The 16,597-nt window shown below is 44.3% G+C and overlaps 1 protein-coding gene across 3 annotated transcripts in view; it reads right to left on the reverse strand.

Annotated features, from left to right (window-relative positions):
* B4GALNT3 (beta-1,4-N-acetyl-galactosaminyltransferase 3) overlaps positions 1-16,597 on the reverse strand; it is a 54,889-nt gene that overhangs the window by 20,606 nt on the left and 17,686 nt on the right. For all 3 annotated transcript variants that reach the window (XM_015865682.2, XM_015865674.2, XM_015865690.2), the window contains exons 2-3: positions 2,721-2,824; positions 1,987-2,064 (exon numbers count right to left, since the gene is read on the reverse strand). In XM_015865682.2, the coding sequence (XP_015721168.1) occupies positions 1,987-2,064; positions 2,721-2,824 (182 nt within the window). The remainder of the gene's footprint in view (positions 1-1,986; positions 2,065-2,720; positions 2,825-16,597) is intronic.

A 16,597-nucleotide genomic window follows, 5' to 3' on the forward strand; every position in this document is an offset into this window, starting at 1 on the left:
GAACACCATAATTTCAAGACCACCCAGCGGGGTGGCCCCACACACCAAGAGGTTCCTCTGCAACCAGGAACCCCAGGGAAGAAGGGAGAAGCTGCAGCACAGGCACAATCAGCTGCACTGGAGCAGGATGGAGAAGAGAGGTCTTTCCTAATTTAACCCTGGCCAGCCTTGGCATATGAGAAGTGTGCAATTCTGGAAATGTGCAGCACCGGGGATGATGTGGCACAGAGAGGTTGAGTCTGAGCCAGGGAAGAAAGGCAACATTGTGCTGCAGACTGAAACTCCCAGAGCTGAGTTCATAAGCCTCTTCTGTCTCCACAGAGCTGCTGCAGTCCCTCATCTTGTCCGGGCCGGTTCTCTGGGCAGGGGACATTCAGCAGCCAGCAGCTGGACTTGCTGCAAGCTCTGATGCACTGACATCTGTGGGGATACCTCAAGATGAGTCAGCAAGAGATCCTCTGAATTCTGCTTTCCCCTGCATGCAAATATAACATTTTTAGAGATTTCCCACATTGTGCGCTTTCCCGCTACAGTATCCAAAGCTGAAGATTCAAACCACCCGTTTCATCTCCTGATACTGAAAGAGGAAAACTGAGACCTGTTGTTTGGCCATGCTGGCTGCAGCACACCCTGCACGCCTGTTAATTATTCATGTTTGTCAGGAATATACCTCTGTTCAAATGAAGCCCAGCTCCGTGACCTGTGGGAGGCGAACCACCTGCTCTCGCCCTAGGAATCGTGCTTCAATTAAGTGCTTAGAGATGCTGCCAGGAGGACACAATGGGATCATAGACCTCAGGTAATTAATTCGGGCAAAGTTACAGGAAAACCTAATCTCCAGGCCAGGAGAAATTTCAGCTGGTGATTACACAGGCAACAGGTATTTCCAAACAGAGCTGTGCCTGCAGATCCCTCTCCATCCCATGCAGATGGCATTGGTGAATCCAGGGTGGGAGTGTGGCAAGATCAACCAAACTCACTCCCCTGCCTGTATGTCCTGGACTCAAAAGCCTTCTTGCAGCAGAGACGCAAAGGTACACTGTTGGTACTTAGTCAATCCGTTGTCCACCAGGACACCTAGGTCCTTCTCCTCAGAGCTCTTTTCCAGCAGGTCATCCCTGAATCTTACTGATGCATGCGTGCTTCTGACCCTGTAATACACTTCTGAAAAATCACTGAGGGGTGGAAATCAGAGACAACAGACAAAGCCTCCAAGAAACTGTGGGAATGCCATGAGATGGTGAAGTGGCAAACGCACAGTATCAACCCTGTGCACAGCAACCTTGGTCCTGATGGGACTCAACATGCCATCATTCATCTGGGAAGCAGCCCCTTCTAATTGGTACTGGTCTCTAATCATCTCCAGGAATTTAGTGAGCTGGCTCTATTAGTCAAATGCCCCCTGGCTGGTGTCCCTCTGATTATCAGTAGGCTGCATTGCTCCCTTATCTGAAGAGGAATGATGAGATAAAGGGACGGGAAGGAAAGAACAAATGAGGCATGCAGAAAACAAAGAGAACATTTACCCCAGCCTTCACGGGTCACCAAAGAAAGCCTCCGTTCATCAGAAGTTTCAGTGAAGTGGAGAGACCTCTATGTACAATGTGCAGGGATTGGGTAACAAGCAAATGCCAGAGCATGAGCATAGCATGACACCACTGCGTGCCACAGTCAAGTATTTACTTGCTGAATACTTGGCCCTGAATAAACCTCACCTTTCGAGGACAGCAAGCTGCTTTCTCTCAGGGAATTATGGAAGGTGTATGGTGCCTCAGTGGCTGGGGAAGACGCCAGATTATCAGCAATCTGGACACTCCTGCCTTTCCAGATGATTACTTATGTCTGTAAGTATCATTAAATCAGGAGGGGATGATAGCGAAAAAAACAAATGCATTTCCAAGCAAAGGGTCCCTTCCTATTCCTTTCCAATCTCAAGGGTCTCTACCTACAGTTCCCTCATGCAAAACGTTGGAGAAAGGCACCAACCTCTGGCATCCATGGGACAGCGTTGTTCATAGCTGCATTATTCGATTTATTCCTCCCACTTCTTTGATGTTCTTGGTTCTGAAATACAAGTAGAAGAAAACCAAAGTGACCTGATTTATAGCCAGGCTTTGACACCTCCACAAGAAGGTTCAAGTTTTGTTGCAAGAATATGTGACAAAAAGATCAACTTTCCATAACATCTCCCAATGGGAGGCTGGCCATTGGAGGCACAATGGGGCTGAAAATGCTCCTTGGTTTTCTCAACAGCAGATTTTCATAGTGAGCCGTTGAGGGGAAAGGGTACCAGCGCTTTATAACAGCTGCTATCACAGAGCTAAAACTTAGATCCTTATCCCTTTGGTATTTTTGCCCATTCTTGTTTCAAAAGGTCCAAGCAACGGCACTTCCTCCAGGCAAGAGAAACAAGCTGTACTTCACTGGAGCACTACAACCTCTCTTGTGACCTTTCATTTCTGCTTCCATCTCATTCAGTGCTCCCTTCCTGTGCCGCATACCCAGCCTTCTTCACACCAACGCCACAACTGAGTACATCTAAAATAACTCAACTGACTACAGTGGAGTCATTGTATGCTAGAACTGCTGTGAGTCAGCTCAGATTTTGCTCTTTGGCATGCACTCTTTTCTGCATGAAGAGAGAGCTGCCTCTTGGTACCAACATCCGAACGGAAAATTTGCCCTCAGAAATATTTAGAAGCTATTCAAAATGTCCTCACCTGATGTCCCACCTTCTGGGAAGAGTAAAACGGGAGGCTTAGGTCCCCACCTGGGACATTTGGGTCTGCCAGAACCTTAGCCAGTTCCCTCCAGCTTTCATATCCTGCACAGAGGGAACAGAAAGAGATGTCAGAGTACAGGCTAAAAAAAGAAGATGCAGCATTTACCAGAATAAACTTGTCCCTTGCAGGACTGAGAGACCTCCAATGCTCTGGAACAGTCCAGCAGAGAACAGGAGTTGTTTATGTGATTTGGAGCTGGCAGACTGACACAAGGAGAGAAAGAGAAATTGACCTTTCTTACTCCATAAGTCTTTCTTCACTCTTAATAATTTGTTACACTAAAGATTTGTCATCGTTCTAAAATGCATTTTGGAGATTTCATTAATTGTCATAGGACTGAGAACTTCTTTGTAGATCCTTCAGATAATCCCATTAGTAAAGCTAAAGACTTTTTAAACCAGCAACCCCAAAGAAAATAGCATATGATGATAAACAGATTCCTAATTAGTTTAATCATCAAAAGAATATTATTCTGATTATGCTCCTATTTGTGCAATAAAAGCTTTTAATCTTTTCCTGTGTGCAATACCAAACAACTGCAAAGACCACACCTGATGGGACATTTGATTGCAGTGCATAAGGAACTAACAATGACACAGTTAAGGATGTCCCTGTTTAAATGAAGCCAGCTTCCAGGTTCAGATCAGCTGTATTTGACTCCTCCCCGCACAATCAACTTGAGACAGGATCTGGTTTAGGTATCAGGTGAAGTAGCAAGTCTGAATAGAGATGAAAGATTTGTGTCCTCTGTGCTGCTCCAGCAACAGCAGAAGCAGAAACGTGGTCTGAAGGAGCAGCACATCCCACTGCTGACGAACCACTGCAGTTTCAGCATTGGCATACCCATCTGCACTGTGCCCACCCAACCAGTATGGAAGATGTGTTGTGGCTTCAATAGGAGCATGCCGTATCAGTTTGCTTTGGAGGAGGCGTTTATAAGTGAAATGGTTGAGATCAACTCTGTCGAGACCAGGGCAAACACAAAACAATTTCAGGACCTGGAAGTCACAAATAACCCCTTGACAGATTTTGTTTCCAACTGTGCTAAGCTTCTGGCCTGTTACTGAATCTACAAACAAGTAAAATCCTTGCAACTTGCTCCCAAATCAGTGTGCTGCTTCCAAATCTGTGTCTGGCAGATGTAATTAGAAAGCATGGATACTGATCCTGCCTCCTGTTGTGTAGGGAAAAAATGGAACAATTACTGAAAAGCAAACACAACAGTTGTGGAAAATGTGAAAGTAAGCTGTCAGAGATGTAATGTAGAGGTAAGGCTTGCAAATAACTTGGGTGTCCTGCTCACTCAACACAAGTATTGACATAGGTGTGTGGTTTTGATTCAGATCCTGTTAGATGCTGTTCAGCCATAGTTGTCTGATCTAGGTCTTACCATCACCACCTTCTGGTCTGAAGATATGGTTTTTTGATCTTCTCCGTAAGATTTTTCAGTCAGACATTCTGGGTGAGTAATCTACTGAATGCAGTTAAACAAACGTCATACTTCAGAGGTTGACTGACATGGGAAAGAGGAAGAATTTTCTGTGCCCTGTCAAAAAATGACATGAGAGCTTCTATCTCATTCAGACTGATGAGGCAGAAACCACTGTTTCAGAATGCCCTGCAGTTGAATATAAGGTCCACTTGCAATGGGACTGAAACAGTCTTTGCAGTTGACGTGAAATTCAGTGCTTACTGCTTTGAAGGTTCATTTCTACTGGGAGAGAGAAGCACATTATTCTTCAGGAGAGAGAGCTTTCTGGAAGCAGGACACTGGCCAACACCGCCTGACTTTTGGGCTGGTCCATGGCAGTCACTCCCGGCCTTGTCTGTGCTCAAGCACCTATGCACAACTGGCATGGAGCCCACCTCAGAGCAAGCACAGAAGCCTGGCTGGATACAAGTGCCAACAGTTGACATTTCTCTGACCCTTGGAAAAGAGAAGAGAGGGAGGCAATTCTGTGCTGTACAAATATTTACCTAACACTTATATCAGCCAAACAGGGAAGAGAAAAGCAGCTAGAAATTAACTTGGAGGTAGTGATTTCCTTGCTGAGTAATTTGTACTCGGTCAGACTAATTTACTGATATGGTAGGAAATTAATTTCAGAAAATAATAAGCTGAACACTCCCTTTAGAGAAATTTCCCAGTGCTGTAGTTCTTTGAAAGATCATCTTTTCCCTGGGGACTGTCATGAGGCATCCTTGGAGAAGAACCCAGCTCCTTCAGTATCCTTCAACCAGAAGACCTGCTGATGCCAACTGTTGCTTGAAGGCACTGAGACAGCCTTCTCCCCAGCACAAGGTTCAAGACATTGCCTTGCTGGTATCTTCCTGAGAACCAGAAAGCAGAGTGTTTTACAACAGAGTTATTTAATGTAGGAGTAAAGAGGCACTGGAACAGGTTGCCCACAGAGGTGATGGATGCCCCATCCCTGGAGACACTCAAGGTCAGGCTGGATGGGGCTCTGAGCAACCTGATCTACCTGTGGGTGTCCTTACTTATTGCAGGGGAGTTGGACTAGATGGCTTTTAAGTGTCTCTACCAACTCAAATGATTCTATGATTCTATGTCTGGAAGAAAGCAGTAGTCAGGATTTTACCTCAGCAAAACACTCAGGTATTATTAGGCGGGAATGCCAGGACTATTAGCTTAGTTTTGCTCCAGTACCTCTACAAAACTGGTTCTGGGTAAGATGGGAAAAGGGGAAAAAAAAACCATCAAGGCAAGAATGAGAAGCTTAGGAAGAGCTTTTCCAGAAGCCAGGTAGATAGCGGAAGAGATTGGGCTGGGCTCAGCAGTGGTTACTCTGTCAGACAGATGCAACAGCCAGATCCTGCTTTCCTCTGTTCTGGGCATGTTCTTGCTTAGGCTAAAGTCAGCAAAGCAATCTGCAGGAACAGCAAAAGGTGATGGGGAGATGTCCCACAACAGCAATGATTCCCCATAACAATGCACTTGAAGCCCGTCCCAAAAGAGGAGAACAATTAGAAATTTAAAAAAGCAGAAACTCACAGCCAGAGATAATAGAACCCTAGGAACTACCAGCCTCGGGCAGGAATATGGCCAGGGATACTCTGTTCAGAGATTAGATCTATCCAGCTGCAGCCATGCCCTCAGCCCCATTCAGTTCCAATCAGTCCCTGATTGTATCTGAAAGCCATGCAAGGGGGAAGTCCCTGACCCTCTGTGGTGATCAGCTTTCCCTCTGAAGGATAAGATTTGATCACTCTACTGTTGTTACTAATGGTTACATTGCTGCAAATGCTTTTAATGTCCAGATGCTCTTATGCCAGGCTAAATGATTTCACTTGGCAGCCCCAAGAAGCAGCAGGTCTATGGGCTGGTTTGCTTTGAAGCATTTTCCTTCTCCACTGTGACCATCTTCCTCCTCTGCTGCTGTAGGGACAGGACAAGAAGGAACTGGCAGGCATGAAGCAGGTTTTGTTCTTCATTACTCTCACTGTTCAGTGAACCCACACAAAGCATGAGGTTTTAACCCTCTCTTGTTTGAACTTATTTATCCTTTCTCCTCCTGTCTGGATTTTTCCTGCTTGCTCTCATCCCAATAGATATAATTATTAGAGATCTTTCCTGGTGTCATTTCTGGATGAAAAGACAGGTGAGACCCATATCCAATCCTCCTGGCATACTGCACGCTTGTGTGATACCCCAACACAAAGGGTACAAAGCATAAAGATGAGGTGCAAAATGGCTTCCTAAAAATGGAGATGTTGGGCAAGGATAAAGTTAAAAAATAAAACAATGACTTTTGGCCACAAGGGTAAGTGAAGATCAGGTCAGGGAAACTACTAAAATAAAAACTATGACTCAAATGTAGAGCCAGGAAGAAAGATTCTCTCTGATTACTTATTTAAGTGAGCCTAAGTCATAGGCAATGAATTCCTTGCCCTCAGATTATGATCAGAACAGCACTCCTGGAGTTAAAGGGATTCAAGAAGTTAAGAAACCAGTTGTTACAGAGGGAGCTGGGCAAAACTTCCCATTTCTGGTTAGCACAGCATTCTGCAAATATAACCACTGACTTTCAGGTATAAATCACAAGTTAGAAACAGCTTGTGCAGACAGGAATTACTCCTTTGTTCCTCACTGCTCTGTGGAGGTGCGTGGTTTTACTGTCCATGAGTTTGCAAATTCTGGCAACAGGATGCAGAATATAATGAGTACAGAAGGGCTGACTGAGGAAAAGGCAGAGTGCTGCCCGCAGAAACAAAAGAGGAAATGAGCAGCTGGAATAACTCAGGGCACTCCTGCAGCCTCACCTTCAGCCTCACCTGCCAGGGTGCTGCTGTTGCCCTCTAGGTATAGGAAGAGTATTTCCTACAGTAAGGAAGAACTGATTAGCAGCGGCTGGGTCTGGAGGGCAAGGTGTGCAAGGAGCGGCTGAAGGCACTGGGTTTGCTCAGCCCAGAGCAGAGGAGCTGAGGGGAGGCCTGATGGCGGCTGCAGCTCCTCACAGGGAGAGGAGGGCAGCGCTGAGCTCTGCTCTGTGTGACAGCAACAGGGCCCTGCCCATCCTCACCTCTCTGATCAGGCAATGAATCTCTCCTCTCTTCTGCCTCTGCAAAACTGCGCTGAGGAGTCATGAAGGATTAGATCTAGGCAGAGAGACGGAGGATACTTTGAACTTCAAGGAAAGGAGGTGAAATGCACCTGAATGAGGCCTGAGAAGAACAGCATCTATTGCTGATGTTAAGAACATACAATAGACTGTTTTTGCCACTGCTAATCTCTACAGCAAGGGGTGAAGCCCTTTCTATTCAGCTTCTTTGTAGCAGTAATCTATGGGTCATCTTAACCACACAAAACACATGTACAGACTTCCAGATGATAAAAATTTGTTATCAACATTATGCCCGTAATAGCGATGCAGATAAAACCATAAACTGCTGGCAAGCTCCAGGTGCATGGCAGCTGGTCCTGCTGCACCCCGAGATGCCTGCTGCATAGCCTGACTTGCTATCAACCTCCTTGTCAGACTGTGCTGTCAAAAGCCTACAGACTTTTTACACTGTTCATGCACCACAATTGATTTCTCAAAGCAGCTGCAGCCTGTGTTAAAAAGAGCGGCTCCCAGGCATATCGAGATTAAGGGTGTTTGTGTAATTCACATCACAGCATTGCACTTCCTGAGACGGGCTTTTGCCATGCATTGTTTTTAAAATGTGGGATTTGCTTCAAAACCAGTTGGTTACTGATGGAGATCAAGATGTTTGCCTTGCTTGAGCTACAGTAGTTTGGCAGCGCTTGTGAAAACGAGCAGGTTCACTGACGGGCATAAAATCAGGCAATTTCATATACATCTAAGGTTTTATCCTTGTTCCTGCTCTTAAGATCAAACTAATTTTACACTTTGTGGACTCCGTTTTGGAACAAGAATACCTTTAATCCTGGAACATCTACATGGATTTCTACCAACTTGCTCCCAGTGACCACAACCTCAACTGCTGACTCACACTCTGCTGCTCTGCATACAGTCTGCCTTCTTTTACAAAAACAACAATTTAAAACATCCCTCTCTGGCCTTCAGGGGGACTGGCATGAAAAGCAGATGTTCCACCTGGTTATGATCAGTGCAAGTGCAAATCCTGGCACTCCCCTCTTCATCGGCAGGCTCCAGTGAAGCCATGCCTGTAGAGACTAGAGACACGAGAGGCAACAAAGGCTGGTTCTACTGTGGTAACAAGCTAATTAAAGCTAGCGTTTGCCTCCATATATTAGCAACTCAGTGAGGCAAATCATATTCATTGCACTTGAAGACAGAACTGGGAGGCTTTCTGCCCACTTTTATTCACATGTTCAGCACTGTCATTTGCAGCAGTAAAGACTCCTTGCAAAAAGAAGCACGTTTCTGAGCGCTTTCAGCCATCAGTGGATTTGCTGTTTTGATATTCCAAGTGTCTGAATATATGCAATGAAGAAGAAGCAACATGCATATGAGGTTTCCCTCCTCTGAGCATGGGGAGGTACTTGAAAAAATAAAGAAAACGGCAAGCCTACACTTAGCCATTTTTGCCATCTGTTTTTCTTTTCACAACAAGGCTGTGCCCAGGAAAGTTCAACAAAGTACTTCCTGCAGCTTTCAGAAAGCTTTAAGTACATTTCCTTGCTGATCTAAACACCACCGCGCCTTAAGACCTCTCAAAGAACTTTCCAAGGTTTTTTTTTAATACAAGATCTGCCTAGAATGCAAAGCTGGAAGTCAATAGTGCGGGAATCCTTTAAGTCAACCTTAATTTCTTTAGAGTATGTAGCTAACCCATTACTTTTTCTGTCCTGGCTGAGGACTTTCCTAGTGACTCAACAGATTGTTGTTTCCATGTAGATGCAGCATTCCCAAAATATCCTCTTGCAGCTTGATTTCCAGTCAAGATCTGTGAAACTTCGTGCTCTAGAAAACGTTGTGCACTACTTCCATGAGATTATATACATATTTATTTCACTGTTGCCATTTATATTTGTCATTTTGCTCAAAATTGCTGTAGCCATTTTCTTCCTGATCCACCTCGAAGACAGTTATTCAGTTCTACTCAAGTGTTTTGCTTCTGTGATCTCTGTAGGCACTGCCACAAAACTATTGCCCTACACAACCCAGTTCAGAAGTGATTGGAGGCAATCACCTCTGAGGCAAGGGATGAGAGTAAAGGAAAAGAGAACTAAAGATAAGGAACAGGCTGGACAAACAACGACCAGGAATGTTGCAGGTAGGGCTGATCTGACCTTAGGATAAGGAAGTGAGCTAAAGTGGCCCTCCTGGAGGCCATTCCAGAAATTCTTAAATCATAATTTGCTTACTTCTATTTGCCTACTCTATAGCGGGTCTCCGAATGAATGACAGTGCTCTGCATGGGACACCCTGCCCTGATATCAAAGTTCTGATGACAGAGCAACCTCCCAGTGTGGGAGAATACAACATTTATGGGGCATCTATGCTAAGTAGGGAATGAAAGCAGGTACACTGATGAACATCATACCCATAGAAATAAGGCCGTATCTTCAAACTAGACACTATTTCATATGAGGGAAAGGGAGAGAACCGTACCTCTAGTTTATGGGAGTGGGAGGAGCCTGTAACAATAAAGGGACCCAGGAACACAGCAAACACGAAGGACAAAACATTTCTCACAAGACTGTTTTGAAATGCCTGTTATGGCCATTACTGCACTGATAGTAGGCCTCCAGGCCTCAGGGATACTCCAGGCCCCACACAGCCACCCAGAGCTCAGCTCCCAGTGCTGAAACCATAGAAGAATAGAAAGCATCCCATCAGGCAAAATGGGAACAGTTCTCCAGAAAAAGCAAGAATACAGTTAGAAGATAAGGAAACATAGCAAAGAGCAAGATTTTTTTTCTGCAATAATGCCTAATTTCATTCTCATTCTAATAGGGAACAAGTCATCTAAATAAAGAGGAACTGATAGAGCAGAGGTTGAGGTAAGTTTTGGTATTGACTTGTAAGTACACTGAATTAGAGACTATTTGATGCTTGAAGTTTGAGTCAGCTGAAGTCCTTCTGTTAACAGGTTTTAGATGAGGCTCTAGAACTACTCCAAAAATCCCTGGAACGTGGATACAATCCCTTTGGGCAAGCTTACTTCCTTGATTCTGACCCAAACCTCAAAACCCCAGCTCCTGGTTTAGGTTTACATATGGTCAAGTGTCGATTAAAACAGCAGTAAAAAAAACAACTGGAATTTTGGGATAATCATCAGGAATGTCTGAAATTTCTCTTCAATGCTGACAAAACCGAATCCAAGCCCAAAGCTTCATTTGGCTATAAATGCCAGGCTCCATCTCTTTGTGAAAGATTCGTTGCTTCTGTGCCCCTAAACCCACCACTACCACCCCTATGTAGCAGAAGAGCCACCTGTAACACTGTCCTTTCCCTCTGAATCACCAAATACTGACTGCTGGCCAAGGGCAGCCAAGCACTCAAGATGGACTAATGATTTGACGTATTATGGTGAATCCTGTATAGCTCTTGTGCAGAAAGCACACTGCTAGCCCTCCCTGAGGGCACAGACACTTATTTCTCCACTAGCTTTATTTACACAACAGGGGTTGCTATGGGGAGGAATCGCAGTTGTGTACAGTCTCTTGAAAGAGCTCCTACTCAGCAACAGAAGAAATCTGAAAAAGAGTCTCTGAAATACCATTCCTTCTCTTCCTATTCTAAATCCCACATCAAGTCCTGCTCCTAGTGTCAAACCAGCCTGTGCCACACACTTCACGAAAACCACAAGGAAAGTGGGGGCTGGGAGGAACAAACCCATGGACATGCAAAGACTGAGACCAGGCTGAAGTTTGCAAAGCACGGGCTGCAGAGGCCCAGTCAAATGCTACCGGGGGGCCTGCTCCCCATAAGGCACCCCAAGCATTCCTTAGGTCTTCTAGGGCTGTTCCGATACCCAGAGGGGATGGCTGGGTTAGGCACCTCGGAGCGAGCTGCCCTCGTTACAGAGCTATCCTATTTCAGTGGAATGTTTAACCAGGCTACAGCTTCTACCAGAGTAATAAAACTGCCCTGCCAACTCTTAAGGTGGCTTGCAAGGACTGTGTGAAAAATTACTGCTTTCTTTCAGATGCGCTGGAAATTTCCAAAAGGCAAGGAAGAGGGGTTTCTGCTGCCCAGCACTAGTCCAGCAAATGCCTCATGAACCTAAGGACAAATGAAGCTGTAATGACTGTCCATTCTGCCTCTTATGCAACTTAGTGCAGGAAATACACCCAGTAATTCCTGCATTAGTTCCAGAATGAATATCCAATGTAAATATGGTCTGACGTTGGTTATTTACATCCTGACCCGAGTTTAATCCAAACTCTGTCCTCAGTCTCTTCATTAAGCTTTACTGACCTTTTCCACAGGCTCTTGGTGTGATTCCTACTGAGCTCCTCTGACTCTGGCTGATCCCGTTCCAGGATGGTATGAATGTACCACCTTATACAACTTAACTGCATATATCAAAATCCCCATTTCTAATGTGTTCTGCCAAAACCGAAGATGAGTGAAAGCAGCTGGCCTCTTTACTGCACTTAGCAAAAGGACTGGTCGTTAATCATTTGTCCTTTGTGCCTCTGACCACACTAACTCACAAAGCTCCAGGTTATGCATTGCTGGGAGAGCATCAGACCTCAGCTGTCGCACCTTGAAACACTGAAGTTTGATTTATATGTTAAGTATTGTTTTATGGGAAAAGTTCCTAATGCTGTCTCCAGGGATGGTGATGAGGACTGCATGTGCCTTTGACTTTCCAGTCTCCACAAATAGCCCAGGGCAGTTCATTCCTGACTATTCTATGCTATTACAAGAACACAGAGCTTCTGAGGGTGGAAGGCTCATTTGGAAGACATCTAGACCAATACTCTGCTCAGAGCAGTGTCAACATGTTACTAAGGGCCATGTCCAGTCAGGTTTTGAATACCTTCAAGTACAGAGACTCCAAAACTACTTTGAGCAACCTGCTTCAGTGCCTGACCACCCTTAGTAGGAGACTTCTAGAGGGATGGTTTGTAACCATCACCTTTTTTCCTTCACCTAGATGCCGGTAAGAACAGTCTGTCTCCTTATTCCTTAGCTTCTTCTATCAGGTAGGTCCCTCTGGACCCATGGGCATGACATTCCTCAAGGCCAGTTTTACAAGACTCACGTTTTCCCTTGTCTTACTTTTGCTGCTGATGTACCTGTAGAAGTCCTTCTTGTTTCCTTTCACGTCTCCCTCCAGGAGATGGCTTTTGGCTTTCCCAGATCCATCCCTACACAGTGAGAAAGCATCTCTAGATTTTTTCCTAGCTGACCAGACCCTGCTGTAACCTCCTGTATATTTTCTCTTTATGTTTGAGCTTATTCAGGAGTATCCTGTCCACTCACGTAGGCCTTCTACCACCATTGCTTGACTTCCTGCATGTTGGGATTGACTCTTTTTGATCTTGCAAGAGGAGATCTATGAACAACCAAGCAGTTTTCCTGGATGCCCTGGGATGTCTCCCATGGGAATCTCTGAGGCAGGTCCCTGCACATGGCAGTCTGCTCACCAGCAATTTAAGGCTGTGATCCTGCTCTTTGCCCAGTTCCAAGTTAGCTCTGACCTGTTCACCACATGAGGCAAAAAGCACCTGTTTAAAATTGCAAAAGGAATTTTAAACCAGCAAGTCATCTTAACTCAATAACTCCAAACTCCAAAAGTTTACAACTTAAATGCTTTTGAAAATTCTGTCTGTAAATACCTTTAAAGCAGAAACCCCAATGGAAACTGCTGGGATTTGAGCCAAGCCACACATGTGCTTTTTTTAAAGCCTGTCCTAAAATGGCAATATAATTAACTACTTTAGAGTTTCCAAGATCTCTGTGAACCTTCCTCTCCTTTCTGTGCTCTCAGATACTCCACCCCCCCATGGGAAATCCACCAATCCATTGCAAGTTTCAAATCTGTGATGGAGAGGCTTTGTGATACTGAAAAATGAGAACAGAGGGACAAAAGAGAATAGATCAAATGATACAAGGAATAATGAAAGGTCTTGTAAGCTAAGTTTATTACTTATGTTTATTGCTATATTCATGAGATACTGATTTTTCATTTAGGTAAAGCAACCACAGAATAACATTGAGGTTACCGCATCAGCATTTCATAGGATTTAGGAAACTTGGAGCAGAACGTAAATCCTGTTTGCTACAGGATATTAAGACTTTGTCTATTCTATTTTGCAATACACACAATTGCTACTGTTAGACATACTGTTCTACTTGGATGATTGATGCAAAAATGATGCAATTAGATTCTAAGCAGTCTGTTGTCTGGGAGCTAATCCACCTACCAATCCTTGCATCCAAAACCTCCCCATGGTGATGCAATATGCTAGCATGTAAACTGGCAAACTAATATAAAATCAATCACTCCTGTCAGGTTCATTTCTTTATTGCTACTGTGGATCTCAGCAACATGATTGTCACAAAACCAAAAGAGATGCACACCATGCTCCAGATCCTTGGAAAAATATACTTGCCAAAGCACTCAGCTGCTGTAAGAGACCATTGTGGAAGGATGCCCTTCTTGAATTTATCTATTTTGGTCCATTTCAGGTGAAAGAAGAGTTTAACCAGTATCTTTATCCCTGTTACAGACTGTTAAAGAACAGTTACAATAAATACATAGAGCATGCATCATTTTCCACTGAACTTTACAGAAATGGTTAGGATGCTTCTAAATTTGAGTCCCATACCTAAGCCTAGAAACTCTCGCACGTCTTCTTCATAACAATGGAGTCTGCTTATATTAGTGCAGTAGGGACTCTGTGGAAGTAAGCTGTCATACAGCAACACCTCAAATGACAGCATTTGGAAAAGCATCTGAGCAAAACACTGTCCTAAAATTATTAGTGAACAGGAAGGAGATCGCAGAAGGAAAATGTGCTTTTATTCTACCAACTCTGTAATAACAAGCTGACTATCTTCTCCTGTCCCCCTTCTCAGCTGGCCTCCTCAGGTTTTTTATCTGACTTTTTCTCCCTTCCCATTCCCTTGCACTCTTAGTTACTTCCAGCCTCTGATAGTTTTGAAGTAGCATTCAAATGCTCCCAGTGATACCCCTGGGACTCCTCCTCCTAGTCCTCTCATGTTTCCCCAAGGGTTCTGTCTTCTCTTTCATCAATTGCCTTTAGCCCCGTCCCAGTCTTACAATGCTGGAAAGATATGCAAGCTGACAACATTAATAAAAGATAGCTTGTACCCCCATTTCCTTTCATCTCTTCTTCTCTGATGGTAAGTGATCTGCTTGCTACCAAGGCAATAAGCAAGTGTCTGCCTGGGCCAGCACTGCTACGTTGAGCCATGGGACCCAGTGCAGGACAGGCTGCCATCTGAGCAGGATGGTGAGTGAGAGAAGATGCTGCTCCCCTCAGCTGCCCCTGTTTCCTGCCAGCACCTCAGATGGAGAAAAGCACCGGTAAAACCCTTCCTGCAGAATCACAGAGCCACGGCCAGGGCTGGGTGTGATGGACATCAAGCAGCCTCGCTGCATACTGGCCTGCTACAAGTGCAAGGGAAAACTTTTAGCACTAACTTCCTTACAGCATAAGGTCATGCTGGATACCACAAAGTCCTTCTCCCTTCCTGGTAAGACAAGGGGTTGCACTGAACTCGAACAGACTGGTGGGAGCAGGACATGGAGAGATGCCAGTACTTGTGAACCTGAGAATGAAGATTAAATTGCTGTTGAAACCCTGACAGCTTCAACACTGTGAGCAAGAGAGGAGCTGCAGCTGAGCATATTTGCTCAGCAACCAGAGGTACAGGATTTAATCAGATCCCTTAAGAAAACAAAATGCAATTAGAGACAAAGAGGCAATAGAGGACAGCATCTCAGTATACCATATTTTCTCTCTTCAAGTTGCTTGTTCTAGTTTTCAGATCAAAAGGAAGATTTCAACAGATAGGGCTGCAAATTGCAAGGTGAAACAAAAAAGCCAGTTTATTTTTAACTTCTTAAAAAAAAACAACAGAGGTCTTGACCAATGGTCGAAGCTGCCTAGCTGCATATTTGTGTATACAGCTGCCTACAATTTGTACGGGGTTGTACATCTACAGGACAGAAGGAACAGAGCAAAAACAAATTGCCACAGAGAGTTACATCAAAGAGATTCTCTTTACCACTCAATTAGAGTAGCTTACTCCCAGTTTTCTGGGCGACTGAACCACCCTGGAGGAATAAACCCCACCATATTTTCAACCTATGCTTTTGTTTACTCAGAGAGGGCCAATTTTTAATTCACTTCTTATGAGAACTGGCAACAAGGATGGATCATCAAAGGGATGGATCACCCTTAGCCAAACCAGAAGGGGAAAAAAAAGCAATGCCCATGTAATGAACTGTTGCTAAACAACATCAAATACATTTGAGGAGAGTTTGATCTGCTCCTGGAAGTTCCACGAACACACACAGTAAGTGAAATAAATATCTTAGGTTATTTATTGCCATTTCTTCACTCAACTCAAAGAGCTTCTGCCAGAACTACAGTTACTGTGCATAGAAGAAAAACCACAGAGGCCCGCCTAGGGCTACTCAGCACACAGATGTGCTCCAAACTTACTGAACTTTGCTGGTTTCAATTAGAGACCAGAGCTGGTTCTTTAACTCTGTGTTAGTCCTGTCTGAAAAGGCACAGCGCCTGCACAGTACCTCCCTGTGCATGAAATAAAAGCCCTGCATAGGAATTTAGTAATTAGCAGATCAGATCAGTCCACTGGTTCATCCCATCAGATAATCTCACTTTGACTGGTGGCCAACCTCTAATGTTTAAAAGGCAGAAGGAAAACAACCTTCAAAAGTACCTTTAGTTGTATTACTTTACGGAAGAGAAAAAAAAACACACATCCACATGACCTATTCAAACAGCCAGCTTATGCCCTGCAGCACAGATTCAGATTACTCTTTTCTTACCATGTGTAATTGCAAGTGTTGTTATTAGTCATAAAATTATCCAACCCTTAAAAAAAAAGTCCAGCCGCGCCATTTGCATCATAGGCTCTTGCAGCATTCAGTTAACAATACTGAAATTATCCTGCACGTACACAATAGGTGTTATTTTATACATAATGCCTTTTAATTTAAGGGAGCAACGCCCTCATGCTAAGGAGCAGAAGGAAACCAAGAGGCTGATTTCACTTCTGGAGCCACTTTGAATTCTGCAGTGGGACCAGCTTTAACTCTTTTCATGGCAAAAAGAATTTAAAAACCTTATAGTCTCCTGTCACATATAAACCTTTTCTGACTCAGCCACTTTTACTATCCCTCCCCTTCGG

The sequence above is a fragment of the Coturnix japonica genome, chromosome 1 (genome assembly GCF_001577835.2).
Source record: "Coturnix japonica isolate 7356 chromosome 1, Coturnix japonica 2.1, whole genome shotgun sequence".
Lineage (NCBI taxonomy): Eukaryota > Metazoa > Chordata > Aves > Galliformes > Phasianidae > Coturnix > Coturnix japonica.